Source organism: Protopterus annectens, chromosome 8.part0 (assembly GCF_019279795.1).
Source record: "Protopterus annectens isolate FY-2018-M chromosome 8.part0, PAN1.0, whole genome shotgun sequence".
Lineage (NCBI taxonomy): Eukaryota > Metazoa > Chordata > Ceratodontiformes > Protopteridae > Protopterus > Protopterus annectens.
Window position 1 is genome coordinate 1,974,120,488 of NC_056741.1, and position 20,770 is coordinate 1,974,141,257.

The 20,770-nt window shown below is 41.5% G+C and overlaps 1 protein-coding gene across 2 annotated transcripts in view; it reads right to left on the bottom strand.

Moving 5' to 3' along the window:
* Positions 1 to 5,877: 5,877 nt before the first annotated feature.
* Positions 5,878 to 20,770, bottom strand: part of KATNB1 (katanin regulatory subunit B1) — a 1,167,103-nt gene continuing 1,152,210 nt past the window's right edge. For both annotated transcript variants that reach the window (XM_044081511.1, XM_044081512.1), the window contains one exon: positions 5,878 to 7,279. In XM_044081511.1, coding sequence (XP_043937446.1) covers positions 7,135 to 7,279 — 145 coding nt within the window. In that variant the 3' untranslated portion in view covers positions 5,878 to 7,134. The remainder of the gene's footprint in view (positions 7,280 to 20,770) is intronic.

Sequence of the window (20,770 nt, forward strand, 5' to 3'; positions counted from 1 at the left end):
AGAGAAAACAACTGGAGCAAGTAGTCTCCTTGCCTGTAGCAGTTGATGCCTGGTTGGGCAGTAAGGAGTCAATCAACTAGATATGGAAACATCTGGAATTTCAGCAGTGTCAAGTGAACTTCTACCACTACCATACATTCGGTGAACACCCTGGGGGCTGTGGTGAGACCAATGGGCAGTGCTTTGAACTGGTAATGACTGGCTCCTAGCCGGAAGCACAAGTATCTTCTGGAGAACCTGTTCATTTTAATGTGATAGTATGCATCCTGAAGCTTTATCGAGCATATCCAATTGTCCTTTTGTAGCAGAGGCAAACTGGATTGAACCATGACCATTCAAAACTTTGAATACTGAGCAAACTGATTTAATTTGCTGAAATCCCAGATTGGTCTCAAGTTTCCTGTCTTTTTTGGCACCAAGAGGAATCTTGAATAAGTTCTGGACCCTCTCTGGTCTGGGAGGACCTCCTTGATGACTCTTTCTAGCAGCATTTTATTTTTCTAGAGATGCTGCTTCATCTGACTGGGGGAACATAGGAATTTTCATCATAACTGTGGGAGGGGCATAGGAGAATGGTATTGTATAACTCTGGATATAATCCTCTGCACCTACAAACTGTTTGTGACAGACGAACAGGCTCTCTGGTGCAGGGATAAACAATCACTGACTGCCTCCACAGAGGGACAGTTACACTTCCCTTCAGGAGCACCGATAGGGCCTCTCAGAGAAAGAATCCCTACAGTCCTGGTTCTGTGTACCACCACTCTTCCTCGAGGGAACTATCTTCACATGAATCCTGGAATGGACCCTGGGACTTCTTAAACCACATCTTTTTGCTACCTCACTGGTTCCTAGAGAAAGACCGTTGAGGGGTACAAAAACACACCCATAACAGTCCGGATCTTTCCCTCCTGTTCACACCTGCAGAGAATATGTTCTTAACCTTGGGGCCAAACAGAGAAGATCTGTCAAAGGGTGCACTGATGAATAAAGACTTAAATGGTTCCACAAAAATCATATAAGCACATCCAGGCATGTCTCCTGATGGCTATTACAAAAAATACCAAATCCAACTAGAATATCCAAAAAACAACATGAACAAAACAGTTGTTTGTGTAATTAATTAATGTAAATGGAGTTCATCCTGTATTTAAGGTGTGAGATGATTTTGAAATGTATCCTTGAAGGCAAAAGGCCATATGCCTGAACCCACCACCTATGAGGTACCTTCTGCAGCATGGGAGATCAACTTCATGGACACATTTGAGATACATTGAAAGGTGGCCAGCTGCAAGGAGATTCTTTTCTCATTCTTGGAGGACATGGACCCTAAAAGAAATATGGCAAGCTCCTTGATCAGATCTCTTTGCAGTCTCAAAATGTGCCAAGCAATTCAACGACCTAAGGGCAAAGGTCGCTGAAGCATAAGCATGCTTCCCAAATCTGTCCAATGCCCTAGACTCTCTATTAGGGGATAGGCAGAAGAACACTGTTTTGCTAGTTCCCTTCTTGTTGCTGCAGCCACAACCATGGCATCAACAGGTACTCCCTTGGCTCCAGTGTGGGGGCAGGAATTTTATTTGGTATTTTAGGTATTGCCTCAGAAGTGTCTGGCTCCTTCCATGCCTGCCAATAGACTAAGTCAATAAGCTCATCAGCTGGGGGGGGGGGGGATTCACTCAAGAAGTAAATGGGACATACCCAACAGCCTCCAAGAACACCAATTCCTCCTGGAAAGGGATACTGGAAGACTATCCACCTTTTTGTTTCAACAGCTTCAGGATGTCTCCAAAGGAGACATCATCAGGTGGTGATCTGGGGGATCCCTCCCCTCATCAAAATCAGTGTAGTCTATGAGAGATTCCTGGGGGGGGAATCTAAGTGATTCTTCTTGCATATTTCTGTTTCAAGGGACTTCCTCAGTGGGGTGTTCTGGGAAGTGTCAGAAGAGATCACAATGCCCTGATGGATTGGCTGAGGCTTGCTTGGGTTGGCTGCCCCCAGTGGAAGAGATGACCAAGGCTCAGAACACAGAACAGTATGAGTCAGGGTTGTCTGTTCTCTAGTAATAAAGAAAACCCTCTAAACAACCTCAAAAGCAGAATGCATAGGGGAAACAGACGTCAACGGCTCTGAAGCTAGAATCTCTCAGCTCACTGGCTCCTGCAAGCCCGTCTGCACTCCATCTGAGCAGGGCATCAGACCCGAGCTATCCAGCTCCAAGGCTCTGAGGGGAAGCAATTGCTCTGAAAGCTTCAGAGTTGACTCCAAGCCCCCTGATCTCATGCTAATGCTTTGACTCCCAGAGTCCTCAGGCTCTGAACACATGGTGCTGGTCAGCTCAAGGGAACAATCGGAGTCTAAGAGCAAACATTCTTTGGATCTTAAGTAGACACCCTCCGGGACCTCGTATCCAATGGCTCTCACAAGCATGGATCAGAGAAGGAGATACCAGAAGTAAAATGGACAGGTGTCAGCTCTCAGTCCCGGAAGGGGTTGGAGCTGGGACAGCTCCCATCTGCATCTATGGCCTGAAGAACTTCCTCATTATCCTATCCATGTCTGCTTCTGAAAAGCTTCTGGAGGACTGAAAAGAGGACGTAGTGGAAGGAAGCCTAGAATGCTTTTGAGGTGATTCTTCTAGGAAGAGAGAGGGAAGCCTGAATTAAATCAGATCCGATGGAGGAGTGGGATACAGATGCAAGGAAAACTTGATTTTTGAGCTGACTGCTCAGAGATTGACAGATCTGACTTTTTCTGACTCTTAGCAAGGGGCTCAGTTGAGGAAGCCAAAGTCGAAGATTAACCTGGCGACCTTTTTCTGGGACTCCTCGTCCTTACCAAGGGTGTTAACTTTTGATTTCTCTGACTTTATAGAGGGGGTTTGATCCCCACTCACCAAAGATGATGATGTAGAGAACAAGAGACCCTGCAGAACTAATTTATTCTTGCAGCCTGTCAAGGCCATAGAATCAAATCTGGAGCAAATATCACAGTCAACATCAAGATGTGCCTGACCCAAACAATATGCACATTCCCTGTGGCCATCAGAATTTGGGATCTTATACCCATAGGAAAAACACTTTTTAAATCCAGGGGGTTTCTCCCACATCTCAAAACTACCAAGTACCAAGAGGTATAATGCCAGTAAAAAAGCTGCAAGAAAACAACCTATCTACCCAAACAGAAAATATTTTTTTTAAAGAAAGAAGAGAAAGGAAAAAAAAACTATCAACAATGGTAGACAAAGTACTCGGAGAGTACAAATGGATACCAGCAAAAGTAATGACAAAGTACCAAAAAGGTAATGGATACTGAAAAGGAAAAGAATTAGCTAAATACTACAATATGGCAGGGAGGGAGGAAGAACAAAGGCACTATAATAAATGTAATTAGCTCACAAACACTAGGAAAAGTCCAAAGACCACCCCAAAACAAAACAAAACAAAAAAAAAACTTGAGAGTTAGAAATCCGTGTATGTTACCTAATGGTGGCAAATGAGACATGAGATACATTAGATTGGTGGGGCATTACGTTTAAAGGGAGGAGCTTGATACTTCTAGGATTTGATGATCTAGTAGAAGAAGCCAGGTCAGATCACAGTCTCTGATCTGAACCCATCAATTGAGGAACAAATGAAAATGACATCAGATTGCATACTGTATGTTCTCAACATCCAATATTTTTGCCTTGTTGATCATATAAATATGCACTACAAATGCATATTACCAGTTACATTCCTGTAGACTTGTAGGTACTCAAATTTATTTCAATTAGTTCTTCCATTTAAATGGAGTTTTTCATTTGCTGTGAGTTTGTATTCCCAAGCAGAGCCTGAAAATATGATAAATGCTCTATTTGCTTAACACACCAAAATAAATAAAATAAACAAATTAAGCAAGTATACCAACAAACATGGCAAATTCAGCAAGCAAAAAAACATGGCTGTATCTACTTGTTAGTTTCTTGCATGGTTACACTGAAAAAACTTTGTCTCTATACTGTTTGAGCTACTGAACTCAAATTACCCTGGTTTTTCATGGGAAATCTGCACAATTCTCAGGATGACTTGAAATGAACATAACTGATTTTCATTTTAATAAAATACCACAGGAATTTTCTTTAACTCTCTATCATGAAAGACTAGATGAATTCAATACAACTGCCCAACTATTCTCACTTTACCACTTTCACAAAGCAGAAATACATATGCATAACCCCACTTTCAATGACCTGGATATCTTCAGTTTTCTGTAACTTGCATATAATATTAACAAGACACCATGGTGAACATTTATGTACTCTCTCAACAGTCCATGGGTGGACTCTGACAAAAGTGTCAAATTTTATACATGTTCAGTTTTAAGGCTCCATTTACAACTCATGGTACCAAAGAAAAATACTCTCCTTGATCATCAACATGATCACATACTGACTTTAAGATTTTCACCTGGGCCATACATATTCCTCCTGATTGATGCATTTTTCTTTAGGAACACAGCCCTTTTACTGGCAACATTTAAAGTTGTTCCTCACCCCACAAGTAGGCTTGTTCCAGTACTCTTACATTACCCTGCATTTTTGCCAGTGACTTGTGTGTGCACCCCTCACTCTTACACTTTTTTTTCTCCACACCTTTCTCAATACCCAGCTCTGAGGGCATCATATATACTTTTGTTCGTCTGTCTGCCTGTCCTTACTACTACTTCAATGCCTCTCACCAAGGCATAACCATTTTGTCAACAAACAGAATGAATTATTTTAACTCCTAGTTTTATGCAGTTGCATTACTCAAAGGTGTTCTACACTTAAGGACTTTAAAGTGTTCCTTCTACTACTCTGCCCCACTAAAACCATTCATCTATCATGTCAGGAATGTAGCCATTTTTAAAATGTAGGTCTGAGTACCATCAAATTTGTATAGTCTTGTTATTCATCCTTGTGTGTAACTATACTGTGGAATAACCATATTTTCTATACAGGCTTCACATTGCTATGATGTCTAGTAATTTGTGAGGCCACTCAAACTGTCAACTAATCTCCTGAACAACTTTCCTGGAAGGAGATCTGCTTTTTTCTGCTTCTGGTTGACATCACTACTCAAAAGTACAGAACAGATACTCTCCATCCTGATGATCTACATGCTCTTCTCTTTATCTGCCTTGTTAGTACTTTTATGCAGAATTCTACTTTCTGCTTTGCCAGAGCCTAGCTCAGGTATTTCACCACTACCTCGCATTGCCTTACTCATGCTGTGGTGCTTGTGATGCAAGCATTCACACAGACCTAACAAATCAAAGCAATGCAACACTCAGAGCAGATTTAGGGGTATTTTTATTGTACTCTAAAATTTTACTTCTGAATGAAAAGTCAGAATAAACTTATAAGGCTATATTGAAAAGAAAAAAATAACTATTTTACCAACATTTATATTTAACCAGGGAAAACTGTTTCAGTTCACCCTCAACAAGGGGTAGCAACTCCTCTGCAAGCAGCAGAAATAAACCTGTGGACATTTTTCCAATGTTAGTATAATTTAAAAACTGAAGTGTCCCTTTGGATTTGGGGGGGGGGGGTGCATGTTAAATTATGCATACGCCTGTGGTTCTTACTTTTCAATAGCAATCAATGAAAAGTCGTATACTGATTCTGCTCATGTGTCTTGTTTCTCTCTCTTTTCAGATGTGGGAAAATGGAAGTGGAATTTGTAACTAGCAGTCTGAGGCCTAACCCTACAAATCCCATATGTTAATTTCTAACAAATTCTAACTTAAGCATTAAAGACATTTCTGGCAATTATCTATAATTACATAACTGAAAGAAAATAATTACTGAATCTTCTTAACCTAGACTTGAGCAAAAAGTACACATAAATCTAAGAAACAACTTCAGTTGATTTTATTGACAACTCTAAAAAATCAGTATGTACAACACAAAAAATATTCAGTTTTATTAAACAAAATTTAAATATATCTACACAATGGGGCAGACAGCAACATCAAAAAGTGCACAACACATACATTCGCAGGCAGTCTGGATAACAGACTCCCAAACCTCTGTGTGAAACTGCAGAGTCTGAAATTTCATTTGCAACATTTGCTGGCATAGTCAGCCCTAGATAAAAAAGTCACACATGTATCATACTTAACTCCTCACATACATAAAAGTCTGGGTAATGGTAAATAGTTCCTTTTGCACTGTATTTAGTACAAGGTGTTGGAAACCAAAAAATCCTTAAAGTCACTTCTACTGAAGGCAATCCATTCTGTTACAGCTCAACAAAGTGTAGCAATTACAAAGCACTTTAAAATATTCATTTTATAACCCAAAAAATGCATATCACAATGTTTGTCATGTAAGCTAATGGGACTTGGACACTGCTGAAACAGTCATGTTCTTGATATGCCTGTAACAAACACAATGTTTCTTTACAACACATGCCATTACATTGAATTCAGGGCTCCTGTGTAACTTTTACAAAGGATTCTGGGAAATTTTACAAATGTAGACTCAAGCAGAAGTGCTTACTTTGTTCTTCCAAAGACACATGTACAAAGCACACAAATAACAGCAGATTTATTTGCATCACATCTGCCAATTGAAGATATATATTGTTGTTTTCTGCAACAATTTTAATGATATTGTGTCTAAATTGTCAGGACACTATTCACAGTTCATTACAAATGCTAAAACTAGCAATACCAGGAAATGTTATGCATACCTGCATTAAATGTACAATAAATTACTTCTGCAGACAACTGCTTTTTCAGAGAAGTACAAGGCCACTCTCTATACAAGTCACATCCTGTATACTTAAACATCTGCTGAAATTGTATGGAGAGATTTGTACTAGAGAAGCACATTTTTGCAATATCCTTATGCAAGAATCTGTAATGTAAAATTCATTCTCATGAACTGAAACATCAGGAAGGTGCCAATCTTTTTATTTTGAACTTAAAACATTTTTTCTCCTCAATGGGTCTGCATGAAGATTGTGGTCTTTCATGGGTATTTTGGCTGCCATTCTGAAGAATTAAAACCACCACAATGCTGCAGTACCATAAATGCAAATAAACATGACGGCTACTTGCTTCTTGGTTTACATGAATCAAACAAACGCAATGATGCATTCTTTAACTTGGCACATTATCCAAGCCCAACATAAGAATATGTAGCTCTCTAAAGGCACTTCCATGTCTCCCTGCTGCTCCTGCCTTGTTTTTCACAATGTTGCTTATGTTCTTCAACTGCTTATGGCATGCTTTGCACTTCTGAAGCCTACAGAGAATAAAAGACAAACCACAGGCAATAATTACAATGTACATTTGAGTGACATACTTGCCATAAACAAAATAATATGTTCTTAATCAACTGCTCTATGATAGAACCCTCTTTGTAGGTCATGGATGCTGGATTAATCTTCTCCTTCATTGTCAGGCAAAAATTTAGAAGGGCTATGTATGGATATGTGCACTTTTCCATATAAACACAAGCTATAACATGCCAGCTATGTAAGTTCATGTGTCCCCCCAAGCCTGCCAGTACTCTCGTGCTACCAGCCAACACCTTCCTGAAAATCAAGAAATAAGAATGAAGATTTGACACTTAGATTTTAATCCATATACAAGTACATATTTGCCTGACTAACAAGGAACCACAATGTCTGAGAAGGATAGAGGTAGCACCCATTCTCAAGGGTGATGGAAGAACAGTATTTCTAACCTATACAAGGAGTGTCCTCTTAAAATCAACTAACATATTAAGAACAAGTCTGTTACATCCAGCACAGAGGCCCATCTTTGATGGGTCCGGATCCCTGGCTAGGATGAATTCCAAACATACCTCTCAACTGTCCAGATTTTCGCAGAATGTCCAGATGTTTGCCGCAAGTTTTTGGTCATCTACTCAAAATTTTGGGTTTTCTAGCAAATCACTGGGACGATCTCAGGACTGAAGTCACTAAATAATGACATATATATGAGTTTAAGATTTCAACTCTTTCAGAAAATGCATGTTAATGCAAATCCCATTATTCTAGCAGCTTTCTGAGTTTACAAGTGCAATATTTAAAATATGTCCCTATTTTCGGGCCTTTGTCCCCCATAAGTCAGGTTTTGTCCAGATTGCTTGTGCTAAGAGGTTGACAGGTATGATTCTAAGCTGCAAACACCATGGGGAAAAGGGCCAAAGGAAACGCAGAAACACAGAGCCCAAGTAGTGGTCCAAACAATTATATTTGCTGAAGGTGTGCACTAAAGGCCAAGTGGCTATGGCAAAGATTCCGCAATGAAGACGTTTTCTGAAACAATCACTGGAAATAGCCTCTCCTCAATTAGGATGACTTTTAAAAACAACATACAGTTATTTATTTATTTTACATTTGTTTACCGGGAAAGTCCGACTGGGCAGTGCCCATTTTCAGCAGAGACCCAAGGAGAAAAGCTCCACCTAGTATTAAATACATGCAATAAAAATATGTCGACAGGCACAGGTTATAAAATGATACATGAAATTCATACTGTATCACATAGTAAGAAAATTCATACATTAATAGGGTCATTGTTAAGAATAAAACAAAAATGTATAAGGATAAAAGATATAGTTTAGGTATAAGGTAATAATACGAGTGAAGACAAATTGACTTAACTGTATCTATGCATGCAAGGGTAAGCTTGGTTAGCTGAGTAAAATAATACAATAGGTTTTAATACCAGCTTGTTAGGTATAAGGTAATACAATGAGTGAAGACAAATTGACTTAAGTGTATCTATGCATACAAGAGTAAGCTTGGTTAGCAGAGTAAAATAATACAATAGATTTTAATACCATGTGCATTTACATACAGCTGAGCACAGCATGTGGTTTTGAGTGTATTTACAAGTGGTTAGTAAGAGCATGAGGTTCACAGAAAATACACAACAGGAAGGTTGAACATTTGATACTTCTATGGATGAAGTTTAGGGAATGGAGGGGAGAACAGACTACAAAATGGTTAGCCTGGAGAGTTACATGAGCAGCGCCATGTTTCAAATAAATTATTTTTAAGTAGTTTTTTTTAATTGTATTGGGCTGATAGGGGATCTAATGTTGTAAGGTAGCAAGTTCCAGGCTTTAGCTACGTGGGAAGAGTAGAGTGAGTCTCCTGCAGTATTTGCCATTTTTGTAACTTGTAATAATGCTTTATTTACAGAACGAAGTGCACATTGGTTGGAGTATGGATGAAATATATGGAGGAGAGCAGGAATTTTTTCAGGCTGGTAGAGTAGTTTGTAGGCCATGATGAGCTGGTTGTGGTAGTTCAAGCCAGGTGAGTTTTCTAAGATTAATGCAGTGCTGGTTTTGTATGATGACCTGATGGCGATAAACAATGTAGCTGACAATCTGCCTGCAAAGTAATTGTGACCCCTCTCTTCACAGTGCAAAGGAGAAAGAATGCTGAGCTTGCAAATGATCCAACCTGATCAGTGCTCTTCTACAGTAAAACACTACATTTTCTTAAACTTGTGCACTCATTTTAGGTGACACTTGAACTATCTGTGCAAAATCTAGGCAATGGTGGGGGTCCTTCTCCCTTGCTTTCTGCCTCTGAAAGACAGAGAGAGAGAAACTGTTTCAGGGGCAATTCCAAACTACTTTACTCTCAGAAGGAAATACTGCTTCATCCTAAACAACACTATGTGAAAAACAGATATGGTTACACAAATATATTTGCCAAAACTTTGAGATTCTACACCCAGGGTTAACTAAACTTAAACATTTTCCCAAAAATGAACTAAAATATCATTCAGCTAGCAGGTTCAAATGATGTATGGGCAAGCCTGTCAACCATGAAGGTCAAATCCCCAGAAGGGATAGTTTCTCCACAGGCGGACAGGGATACAAACCTCCTTTCAGAAGCTACTTAAGCAGCTGGTGCTGGGCCACAGTTCTGACAAGCATAAGGTCATGATGCAAAGAGATAGCTCACATGTAGGATTACCCCTAGAAGATCATGGCAGACATTATCACAGGCAAAAGTCCTGCTCCTCAAATGGAAAGCCCCATATCATCAGCTTTATATAGAAAAAAGTCTTAAAAGTCTTTCAAGACAGATAAGGCTATGACTGACAACTGAATGTGGGAGACATCGGCTTTGCATGGAAAGAATCCTGTAAAGTCTTAAAAACACATACGGCTATGATGCACCCCATAAATGTGGGTGGTGAATGAGCCTCTACATGCCCCCACTACTTAATTATTCTTACTTCAAGATAACAAAACATCACTCGGAACTGCACAACTCTCTATGGTGTCTGGATGGCAAGTAAATAAGACAGATAATATGGATATGATCAATCTCCTCAAAGTCTCATCTCAAATGGAACTCTCCCCTCAAGCTATAACATCCTATGACTAGACTGACCAAAGAAAAAAAGTGGAGGAGTTACCATTCTATACTCAAACCACTTCACTGTTACCCCTCAGGCTAACCCTACCCACTCTTTCTCACCTGCTGAACGTCTGACTGCCAACTGTAAAATTAATGACCACAACACAATAACTGGAGTAGCTGTCTACATACCCCCCCTGGTGATAACACCTCTCTCCTTCAACATATTCTCTCCGGGTTTTCTCAACACCTACCTAATGAAACCATTCTCCTGGGGGATGTCAACACAAATTGACTATCCCCCCTCTCCTTTGATAGACCTAGCTCATGTATTAATTTGCATGGCTTCTCTCAGCTAATCTCCACCCCCGCACTATAGTCTCAGACCCACTGAAATGTCACCACCCTGAAACACTACCACACACTATAAGTGATCACTCCCCAATTAAAGTTCTGACATTCTCCCCACACTATACCAGACCACATAAGATTGAACGTCGTAAACTCTCTACCTTTCATCATGCTACTTTCAACAATCTCCTCTCTGCAATAAACTGGTCTTCCCTAACTCACTTAACACTGGATGAGGCAATACTAAAATTCAACTCAATATTCCACAACTCCCTTACGCACTGTAAGAGTTAAATCAATTATATCCCTCTGGCTTTCACATACTACCCATATCCTTATGGTAACTAGAGATAAGGCATGGAAAACCTGATCTAAAACTAAGCTTCCTTCCCATGTACAAAACCACAAAGAGCTCCATAACCTTACCATAAAATGCATAATCAATGACAAAAAGAAATTCTACAACAACACACCAACCTCACACATATCCAACCCAAAGAAATTCTGGCACTCCATTAACCAAATATTACATCCTGGTAACCAGTCTTCCATTAACCCCTGTCCTAGAAATAGTCCCCAAGAAACCGCATCCCTCGAACACCTACTTTATGGAATCCGTCAGGAAACTGGTTAATCCCACAAACTCCAACAATAAACCTAGCATCCCTGAAGATCCTCCCACAACCTCTAAACCCACCAATTATTTCTCTCTTAAACCAGTACCAATCAGCTGCATAAAATCTTTACTTCTCAAACGGAAACCCTGGCTCCCCTCAGTGGATAGCTTTCCTCCACAATTCTTTCAGATAGCAGCTAACTCTGTAGCCCTTCCTGTCTCTATACTCATCAACCGCTCTATCACAGAATCTAAAGTTCCCTCTACTTGGAAAAACAAATTCTTTACCTTACCAGTACATAAAGGTGGCAGCTCTACAGAACTACCCAACTTCAGTCCAATAGCAATATTATCACCACACTCCAAAATTTTAGAAAAATGCGTGTACAAGCAAATTCTTGATGATCTACTATGAGAAAACATACTCACCCCACTGGATTTCGCCCAAAACACTGCACATACACAGCCTTTATATCCTGTATCAACACCATCTTCCTGGCTAGGGACTCAAACAAACTAGTGTCTTGCCTATTTCCTGGATCTTGCTAAAACGTTCCATGCAGTATCCCACCCCTTGTTGTTGGACAAACTCTCAGACCTTAATTTTTCCACTTCTACCATTTCCTGGTTCTCTAGTTACCTCACTGACCAACAGCAATCTGCAAAATGTTTCTCTTCACTCTCCCCTGCATTTCCAATTAAGATGGGAGTTCCCCAAGGATCTGTTCTTGGCCCCTTACTCTTCAATATCTTTACCAATCAATTCCATACTTCATGTCCACAATCACCAATTGCACAATAAGCAGATGATTCTAAAGTCATCACCATTGCTGACACCCTTCTCCGAACTAAACTCCAATACCAAAAAATCCTTCATATCTGTTGAAAACTGGCGTACAAAAATAGGTTAATCCTAAATCCTAAGAAGACTAAAAAAGAAGTTATGTACTCACCTTAACGTTCCATGTTTGTAGTCCATCTCGCCCTTCATTCTTACACTTGGGTTCAAAGCTAAACCTTGGCTCTGACTTGGCAATTCTCTAGCTTAAAGTCTTCGGGTTGGCTTGTGGCAAGGAGGTATCCCAGCATGCACCGCTGACATATCCCAGATCTTGTTTGCTGCAAGTAGTAAAATATATAGAGACAAAGAACAAACCATGGAGAAAGGTCTCAACATAGAAATAAAGCAACAGTCACAATTCCCCAAGGTCCTCAAAGGTGGGGGCAGGAGGGTGGGATAGTAAGAATGAAGGGCGAAATGGACTACAAACATGGAACGTTATGGTGATACATAACTTCTTTATGTTCTGTAGTCCTATCTCGCCTTCATTCTTACACTTGGGACAGCGTCCCTAGCACCTTTATCTTGGGTGGCTCCCAGGAAAATGCCCCTGAGTACTGTGGAACCAAAGGAAGATCTGTTCCTGGAAGCCATGTCCAATTTGTAGCGAGTTATGAATGTATGAGGTGTAGCCCATGTTGCTGCTGCACAAATGTTATCCATTGGAATCTTTGCTTGAAAGGCTACTGAGGTAGAAACAGATCTGGTAGAGCAGGCTTTCACCTTGAAGGGGAGATCTTTGCCACTGGACATATAAATGAATGAATGCAGCTTGAAATCCAGTGTGATAAAGTGGGTTTTGAGACTGGTAAACCCTTTCATGCATCCGAAAAGGAAATAAACAATTGGTATGACCTTCTAAAACTCTTGGTTCTATCGAGATAAAATTGCAATTGTTTATGCATGCCAAGCTGATGAAATTTGTACTCTGCCTTGTCAGAAAAATTAGGGAAAAAGACAGGCAGTTCAATGTATTGATTAATATTGATCTGAGAAGAGATCTTAGGAACAAATGAAGGGTTGGTCCATAAAGAAACCCTGTCTCTGTGAAATACCAAATAAGGGGGCTTAATAGAGAGGGGCTTAGTTCTGAGACCCTCCACTAAAAATATGGTTTTCCATGAAAGGAATTTGAGGTCACAAGTTGCTGAAGGTTCAAAGGGATGAGAAGTAAGTTTTTGAAGTACAAAATTCAAATCCCAGGGAGCCACAGGATCCATAACAGGGGGTCGTAATAATATGGCCCCTTTAAGGAAAGCTCTACACAATCTATGCGCCATAAGGTTAGGATCATTAGCCAAATGAAAGGTAGAAATAGCTGCCAGCTGAACCTTAATAGTGGCAGTGGCTGAACCTTGATGGAACAAAATTGCAGAGATGGGAGCTGTATAAGGATCGAGGTTTCTATCACGAGCCCAGAAGGAAAACCTTTTCCACTTACTGGCATAAATCTTTCTAGTTGAAGGTTTGTGAGAAGATGTCAGAATATGTACATCAGGAGAAAAGTCATGAAGCCTGAATAGGGATGGAATCAGAGCAGCCACGCTGTCAAATTGAGGGTGTGGAGAGTGGGATGGAACACCCCTGACATGCACATCAGTAAATCTGGCACTGGGTCCACAGTCCAAGGTTCATCCATTAGGTGAGGTCTGATGAAGGGGAACCAAATCTGACGAGGCCAGTAAGGAGCAATGAGGATCATCTTGCTTCCCAAAGATCTTGCTTTCTGAATTACCTTTGACATGAGGGGAAATGGTGGGAAGGCATAGAGAAGTCCCGAGGGCCAGTCATGAATGAGTGCGCCTCTGGGTGCCTCCCCCTTCGGGGGGGGGATCAGGGTGAAGTAGTTGCTGCATTTGGCATTCAGAGGGGTGACGAACAGATCACAGCAAGGCTGACCCCATCTGTGAAAAATCTGTTCCACAATGTGTGGATTCAGAGACCACTTGTGAGGCATTAGAATTGCCCTGATGAGTCTTTTGGCTATCACGTTGGTTTTCCCCAGAATGTGCATTGCGATCAGAAAACATTAGGAAGGCACTGCCCACTCCCACACTCAAAGGGCCTCTCTGCAACTGGGAAAAGATTTGGTCCCTCCTTGTTTATGTACCATACCACCTAAATATTGTCCGAGTGGATCACAATCATCCCTAGAGGGAGAAAGCTGTGAAGTGCTTGCAACACCAGAAGCACTACTCTCACCTCCAATACATTGATATGCAAATGAGCCTCATTTTCCTGCCATGTGCCTTGGACTGTTCTCCTTAGATAATGCTCCCCCATCCTATCTAGGAGGCATCTGTGGTCTTAGTGGCAACAGGGGAAGACGGAACAAATGGTCTGCCTGTGGTCAGATGGCTGGACTGGGTCCACCAGCAAAGATCCTGTTTGCACGATTCTATTATCAGAATGGGGTGAGAAAGAGGTAGTTACTGCAGTGACCATTGGGCAAAAAGTAACCACTGCAGAACCCTCATGCAGTCTGGCTAATGGGACTAATGTTATTATAGATGCCATCATTCCTAACAATTTGAGCACTGTCTTTGCTTTTGCCTTCTGCTGTGGAAGGAGATCAAAATTTGTTGCCTGAGATTCTGGATTCTCTCTCTGGGGAGGTAAGCCCTCATTGTGACGGTATTTATTTCGGCGCCAATGAAATTCACATGCTGAGAGGGTGATGATGCAGAGTTTTGCCAGTTTATTGTAATCCCTAGCTGCAAGCAAGTCATAATGGTGGCGTCCCTGGCCTGCAATAGTAGATGCCTGGTGGTGGCAGTCAGAAGCCAGTCATCCAGGTATGAAAACACTTGGAATCTATGGCGTCTCAAGTGAGTTGTTACCACTGCCATGCATTTGGTGAACAGCCTGGGAGCTGTGATGAGACCAAAGGGCAGGGCGCAAAACTGGTAATGACTGGCCCACAGCCGGAAGTGTAAGTGACTTCTTGATGCTCTGTCCATTTTGATGTGGTAATACGCATCTTGGAGATCTATAGAGCACATCCAAACATCTTTCCCTAACAACGGGATTATCAACTGTAATGTGACCATTCGGAACTTGGACTTCTCTACAGATTTGTTCAACTCGCTGAGATCCAAGATGGGTCACAAGTCCCCTGTTCTTTTTGGCACCAAAATAATCTGGAGTAAGTCCCTAATCCTACTTGGTCTGCGGGGACGGGTTGGACTGCTCTCTTTTCAAGCAACTTTTGGATTTCTAGAGTTGCTGCACCCCTGTGATTGGGTGGAACATCCGGGATTCTTCTGATCCGAGGAGGGGGAAAACAGAAGGGAATACAGTATCCTCTGGCAATTATCCTTAATACCCACTTGTCTTGAGTGATATCGCGTTGGTAAATGTAGACTTAAAGGTCTCTGCAAAGTTACACAAGCACATCCAGGAGTGTCTTCTAAGAGAAACTCCTGAACCCGTTGCCCTACTTGCTCCACCAGCTGCATAACATATCAGCCGCATGGAGGAGTTGACAATAGAATTTAAGTACACATCTGTGCATTAAACTCATCAGATACTGCTTCAGAAATGTTACCTTGAAGAGTACCTCCCAGCTCTTTCAGGAGATCTCTCTGGAGCCTAGTGAAATGAGACAGGTAATTCAGCGATCTGAGTGTAAAAGCTGCTGAAGAAAAGATACGCTTCCCATACCTATCCATCTTTCCAGACTCCTTGTTCGGTGGATGGACAGAGGAGGAAGTTTCAGCAAGTTCCTTTTTGGTGGCTGCTGCTGCCACCATGGCATCTACTGGCATGCATTTAGTGAGAAAATCTTTGTCCTGAGGTGCTGACAAGAATTTATTAGGTCTTCTAGAAACCACTTCTACAGTATCAGGAGATTCCCACACCTTCCAACTCACTAGAGCCAGGAGCTCATCGAAAGGTGGAGACACCCAAGAGGTGGAAGGTTGAAACCAGAAAGCCTTCAGGTACACTGACTCCTCATCAGAAGGGGAGGTGGTGGGCCAGCCACCTCTCTGTTACAGGATCTCAAGGATATCTGCGAAGGAGATATCATCAGAGGACGACTTGGGGGACCCTTCTGACTCCTCGAGGTCAGTGTCTGATGTGATGGACTCATCGGGGTAGTCAATATGCTTCCTTTTACAAATTCTCTTCCGAGGGGGCTCCTCAGAAGGATATTCTGGGGAGACCTCGGAAGACTGGGGACAACTCATGGGGGGTTCCTGAGGCTGCGAGTCTCTACTGTGCTGGATAAGAGAAGGTGCTTTGGCTAAGGTTGGTGCTTTAGGGGGAAGAGTATCGGTGCCCCTAGTTGGAACTGAAGACTTGGAGAGAACATTCCTCATCACCTCGAAGGCCGACCCTCCCGGCTCCGAGGACCCCCCCCCACTCCAAAGGTGCAGAGGCAGTCCTCGGTGCCGAGGCTCCAAGGCAGATGTGGGGTCCTTACTCACCTGAGCCGAAGCACCAAGAGGTAAGTTTGGAACCGAAGAAGTTCGGGTTCAAGAGTCTCCCTCGGCCCCGACCACAGAGCTTAGTACTCTAGACCCCATGGATGGCACAGAAGGGGTTGGAGCGGACATTGGAACTGACAGACCAACTGAGGTAGCTGGAACTGACCTATCCAGAGCAAGTGGCACCGACATCTCTGGCTCCAATGTGCCAGAGCGGTTTGGAGGGGGAACAGTGACAGGGTGTACGGGCTCATTAGGCTCTGAAGCTGACTGGCACGGAGCCAAAAGTAAATTTGCCAGCGCCAATGTCTTGAGGAGTCTGCGCACCACTCTCTCAACATCCTCATCAGAAAGGCTCCTCGAGGACCTGGAGGATAAAGTGGGGGACCTAGACCACTGAAAAATAGGCGATCTGAGTGTTGGAGAGACCGGACGAAGTTCAGCTGACCGGTTCTGAGACAAAGACTCAGTTATCGGCTCCGAAACTCCTGGAACCAAAACTAATTGTTCCACATCACTAACCTCTGTTGGCACCGAAACCAGCGGAGCAGGAGGAAGTAGTCAATTTGGCAATTTTGTCTGGTGGCTCAGACACACAGCGAGTGGAAGATCGCCTTTTTGTAGTTTTAACTTTGTCTTTTTGGAAGATGGAGACTTAGAACTAGAGGAGGATGAAGAAGCCAACTCATCCTCGAAAGAATGCTTTAATAGGCCTTTCAAAATGAGTTTGTTCTTTCTCTCCTGAAGGACTCTAGGACTAAAAGCATGGCAAAAGGAGCAAGACTCTTGAAGGTGAATAGCACCTAAGCAGTATACGCAAACAGTATGCCCATCTGTCAGGGACATTTTTTGGCACACTTAGTACATTTTTTAAAGCCAGGTGGCTTGTGGTCCTTCGCATCTTTAGACATATCCATGCAAATCATAAACACCAATGCCAGAAAACAGAAAAGGAAAAAACAAACAGGGACTATCTCTAAATTAAATGGTTAGCCCTGCGGAAACAACAAAGTCAGACAGAGGACTAGGTCTCTAACTTAAACGGGCCTAGCCCTAGAAGAAGAAGAACAGGTAATGGACAGAGAACTAGGTCCTCTAACTTAAACGGGCCTAGCCCTGGAAAAAGAACACGAGCAACAGAACTGAGGACTAGGTCCTCTAACTTAAACGGGCCTAGCCCTTGGTGAAAATAAGTTTAGAAAAAGAAGCAACAATTAGGCAAAAAAACCCAAATAGCAAGAAAGACCAACAGCGATGCAGGGATGCACAACAACTGGCCTACGGTAGAACGGCCAACCAAAACAGCAAAAAACAGAGCAAACAATGCCACACAATGCCTTAAACAGACACTAGACAATAAACAATCACTAAGTAAGTTGAATAAAACTCTTAACAGGTAGAAAAATATTTCACTTAGCCACAGCCAAGAAGAAACACATCTGAGCTCAATGAGCGGCAAACGAGATCTGGGATACGTTAGCGGTGCATGATGGGATACCTCCTTGCCACAAGCGAACCAGAAGACTTTGAGCTAGAAAACTGCAGAGTCAGAGCCGAGGTTCGGCTCCGAACCCAAGTGGAAGAATGAAAGCGAGATAGGACTACAAAACATCTCATGCTATTTCTATCAAAAACCTAATGCCACCTCAAATCTACTTTCATCATCTCATCTCTCAATAACACTCTGATCACAGTAGAATCAAACAGTACAATTCTCGGGGTCATAATTGATGACCAACTCATTTGACCTTCATGTACAACTGCATCAAGAAACATCAAAAACTTGGTCTTCTTTATAGAAATAAAAAGTTCCTGTCTAACGAAACCAAGATCACCCTATCCCATGCCTACCTCCTCCCAAGCCTATTTTACAGCTCACAAATCCTCACCAATCCTCAGAACTCCTTCTTACCAAAATTAGAATCTACCTATAACAAAGTTGCCAGATTCGCTGCAAATCAAACCTACAAATCTCACCAGTATCTTGCGCTTAAAATGGGTAGAATTTCCCCACCAACTACTACTTTCTCTGCTTCAAATCATTCATTCCCTTCTGTATCTGCCTTCTTTATGTCCTAAAATTTCCTCACTTGTCTCCCTCTACACCCCTCCCAGAACTCTACGAAGCATAGACCAAAATCTACTTCAGATTTACAAAACAAAAAACAAAACAGGGCAGAATCATATTGCTTCTCCCCTGCCCTCTCCTGGAACAAACTCCCCCTGGAAATCCGTGGTACTATGCAGCCAAAACAATTCAAAGCTGCAAACACTTTCTAACAAGTAACTGGATCTGCCAATGCACACACTAACTGCTCTACCCTTACCACTTCAGCTGTCTATTCTCTCCTCTCTTCCTTTTTTCTATAATCCTAATTCAACAACTTTAACTGTAGTAACTGACTTGTTAACAGCTTATACCACCTACTCAAACATATTACTTCTAATTCATTTATGTCTAAACTATTTGTTTTTAGCTTAAATATCTAGTGGTTAATATTGTTTTCTGACATTCCTTTATTATATACTACTATGCAACTATAACCTTATAACTGTTTTCAATAATGACTGTGTACCCTTAATGTGCCTTAACATTTAAAATTTTTAAGCACAATCCTTCTTTTGATTTATTTGTACTACACTTTGATTAAATGTGGAGATTTACTCCCCGGGTCTCCGCTGAAAAAGGGAAATCAGCTCAGTCAGACTAACTTGGTTAACAAATGTCAAATAAATAAATAATAAATAAATAAATTCTCTATTAAGCAAGTCACTGGATACTCACATCAAAACAATACCTTTGGCACGTATTCCAAACAATTTTTGATAAATGCAAATTTTTAGTCCTTGGTACCATGATCAAGTCATGTCAGTTCAAGTACCTGTTGACACTTCCATACCTGGAGTATCTGATAGGGCTATTCAGTATGGACATCACGATTTTCTTCAGGACAGCTTGTGGTGCATTACAGTTAGACTAACACAATCCTGGGTATCTTCTTCTGCAACTGGTGACCATCACAACTGTCATAGTCTTAGTTTGTTGAAACAGGACTGGTTGTGGCACTTCTGCTTACTAATTTTTCTGGCATTATTTTCCCACAACTTTGATGCATTTGTCGTAAACAAATGCTTGCAATTCCTTCTATACAGCTTTCCAGCTCCATCAAAAAAACAACAAAGGATTATGGTTTGGCTGTTGGACAAATTAGTTCGGCTTCAGACTGCAGACTTTCCTACTATTTTTTTGTATGTGCATTCTGTTTCTAGGTAGTAACAAACAGTTGCTTGCAATTTCTCACAGTAGTATTTGCCTTTAGTGATTTCTTTCCAGCATTTCCATTAATCGACACTGATTTTTCAGATATCAGTAATACCGATGAAGTGTGTAATCTGCTTTTTCAATCTTATACCCATCAACAGTTGAGCTGATGAGAGACTGAGTCCCTAGAATGAAGTGCTGTTGCATTCCAAAATTTGAGATGGCAATCCTCATAGCTCCAGATACTGGTCCTTCTCATGCTTTGTGTCACACTTACTACATGAAGTTTACATTTAATTGCACAGTTTAAATTTAATTGTGTAAGTTTTTTCTGTGCCTCACAAATGTTTTTCATATCCACTGCTTGTATGACAAATTCTCTCATTTCTCATTCATGACTTTTTATTTCTTTTAAAGTGTATTCTCACACTTTACATGGTAAATGTAGATAATTAGAAGTTATGTACCTACCATAACATTCCATGTTAGTTGTCTTCTCTCGCCTTCTTTCTTGCTGGATGGGTTCGGAGCCGATCCTCGGCTCTGACTCGGCACTTGCTAAGCTCGAGAGTCACTTTTACCAGCTCGAGGCAGCCCCATATCCCATGATGCAAGGCAGTAATTACCCAGATCTCGTTTGGTATCTAGAGGAAAAAACTGCCTACAAAACTTTCCACTAAGGAAAGAGGAACAACTGACCTAAAAAGGCTGTAAAGGGAAACCAGGTAATCAAGGCCAAGAACTAACTGGTGTCCAAGGAAGAAGAATCTTCCAGAGAAACAGGGAGATCAAGGTCTGTCCAGGCAAGGGGGACAGGAGGGAAGGACGCAAGAAAGAAGGCGAGAGAAGACAACTAACATGGAACGTTATGGTAGGTACATAACTTCTAAATGTTAAGTT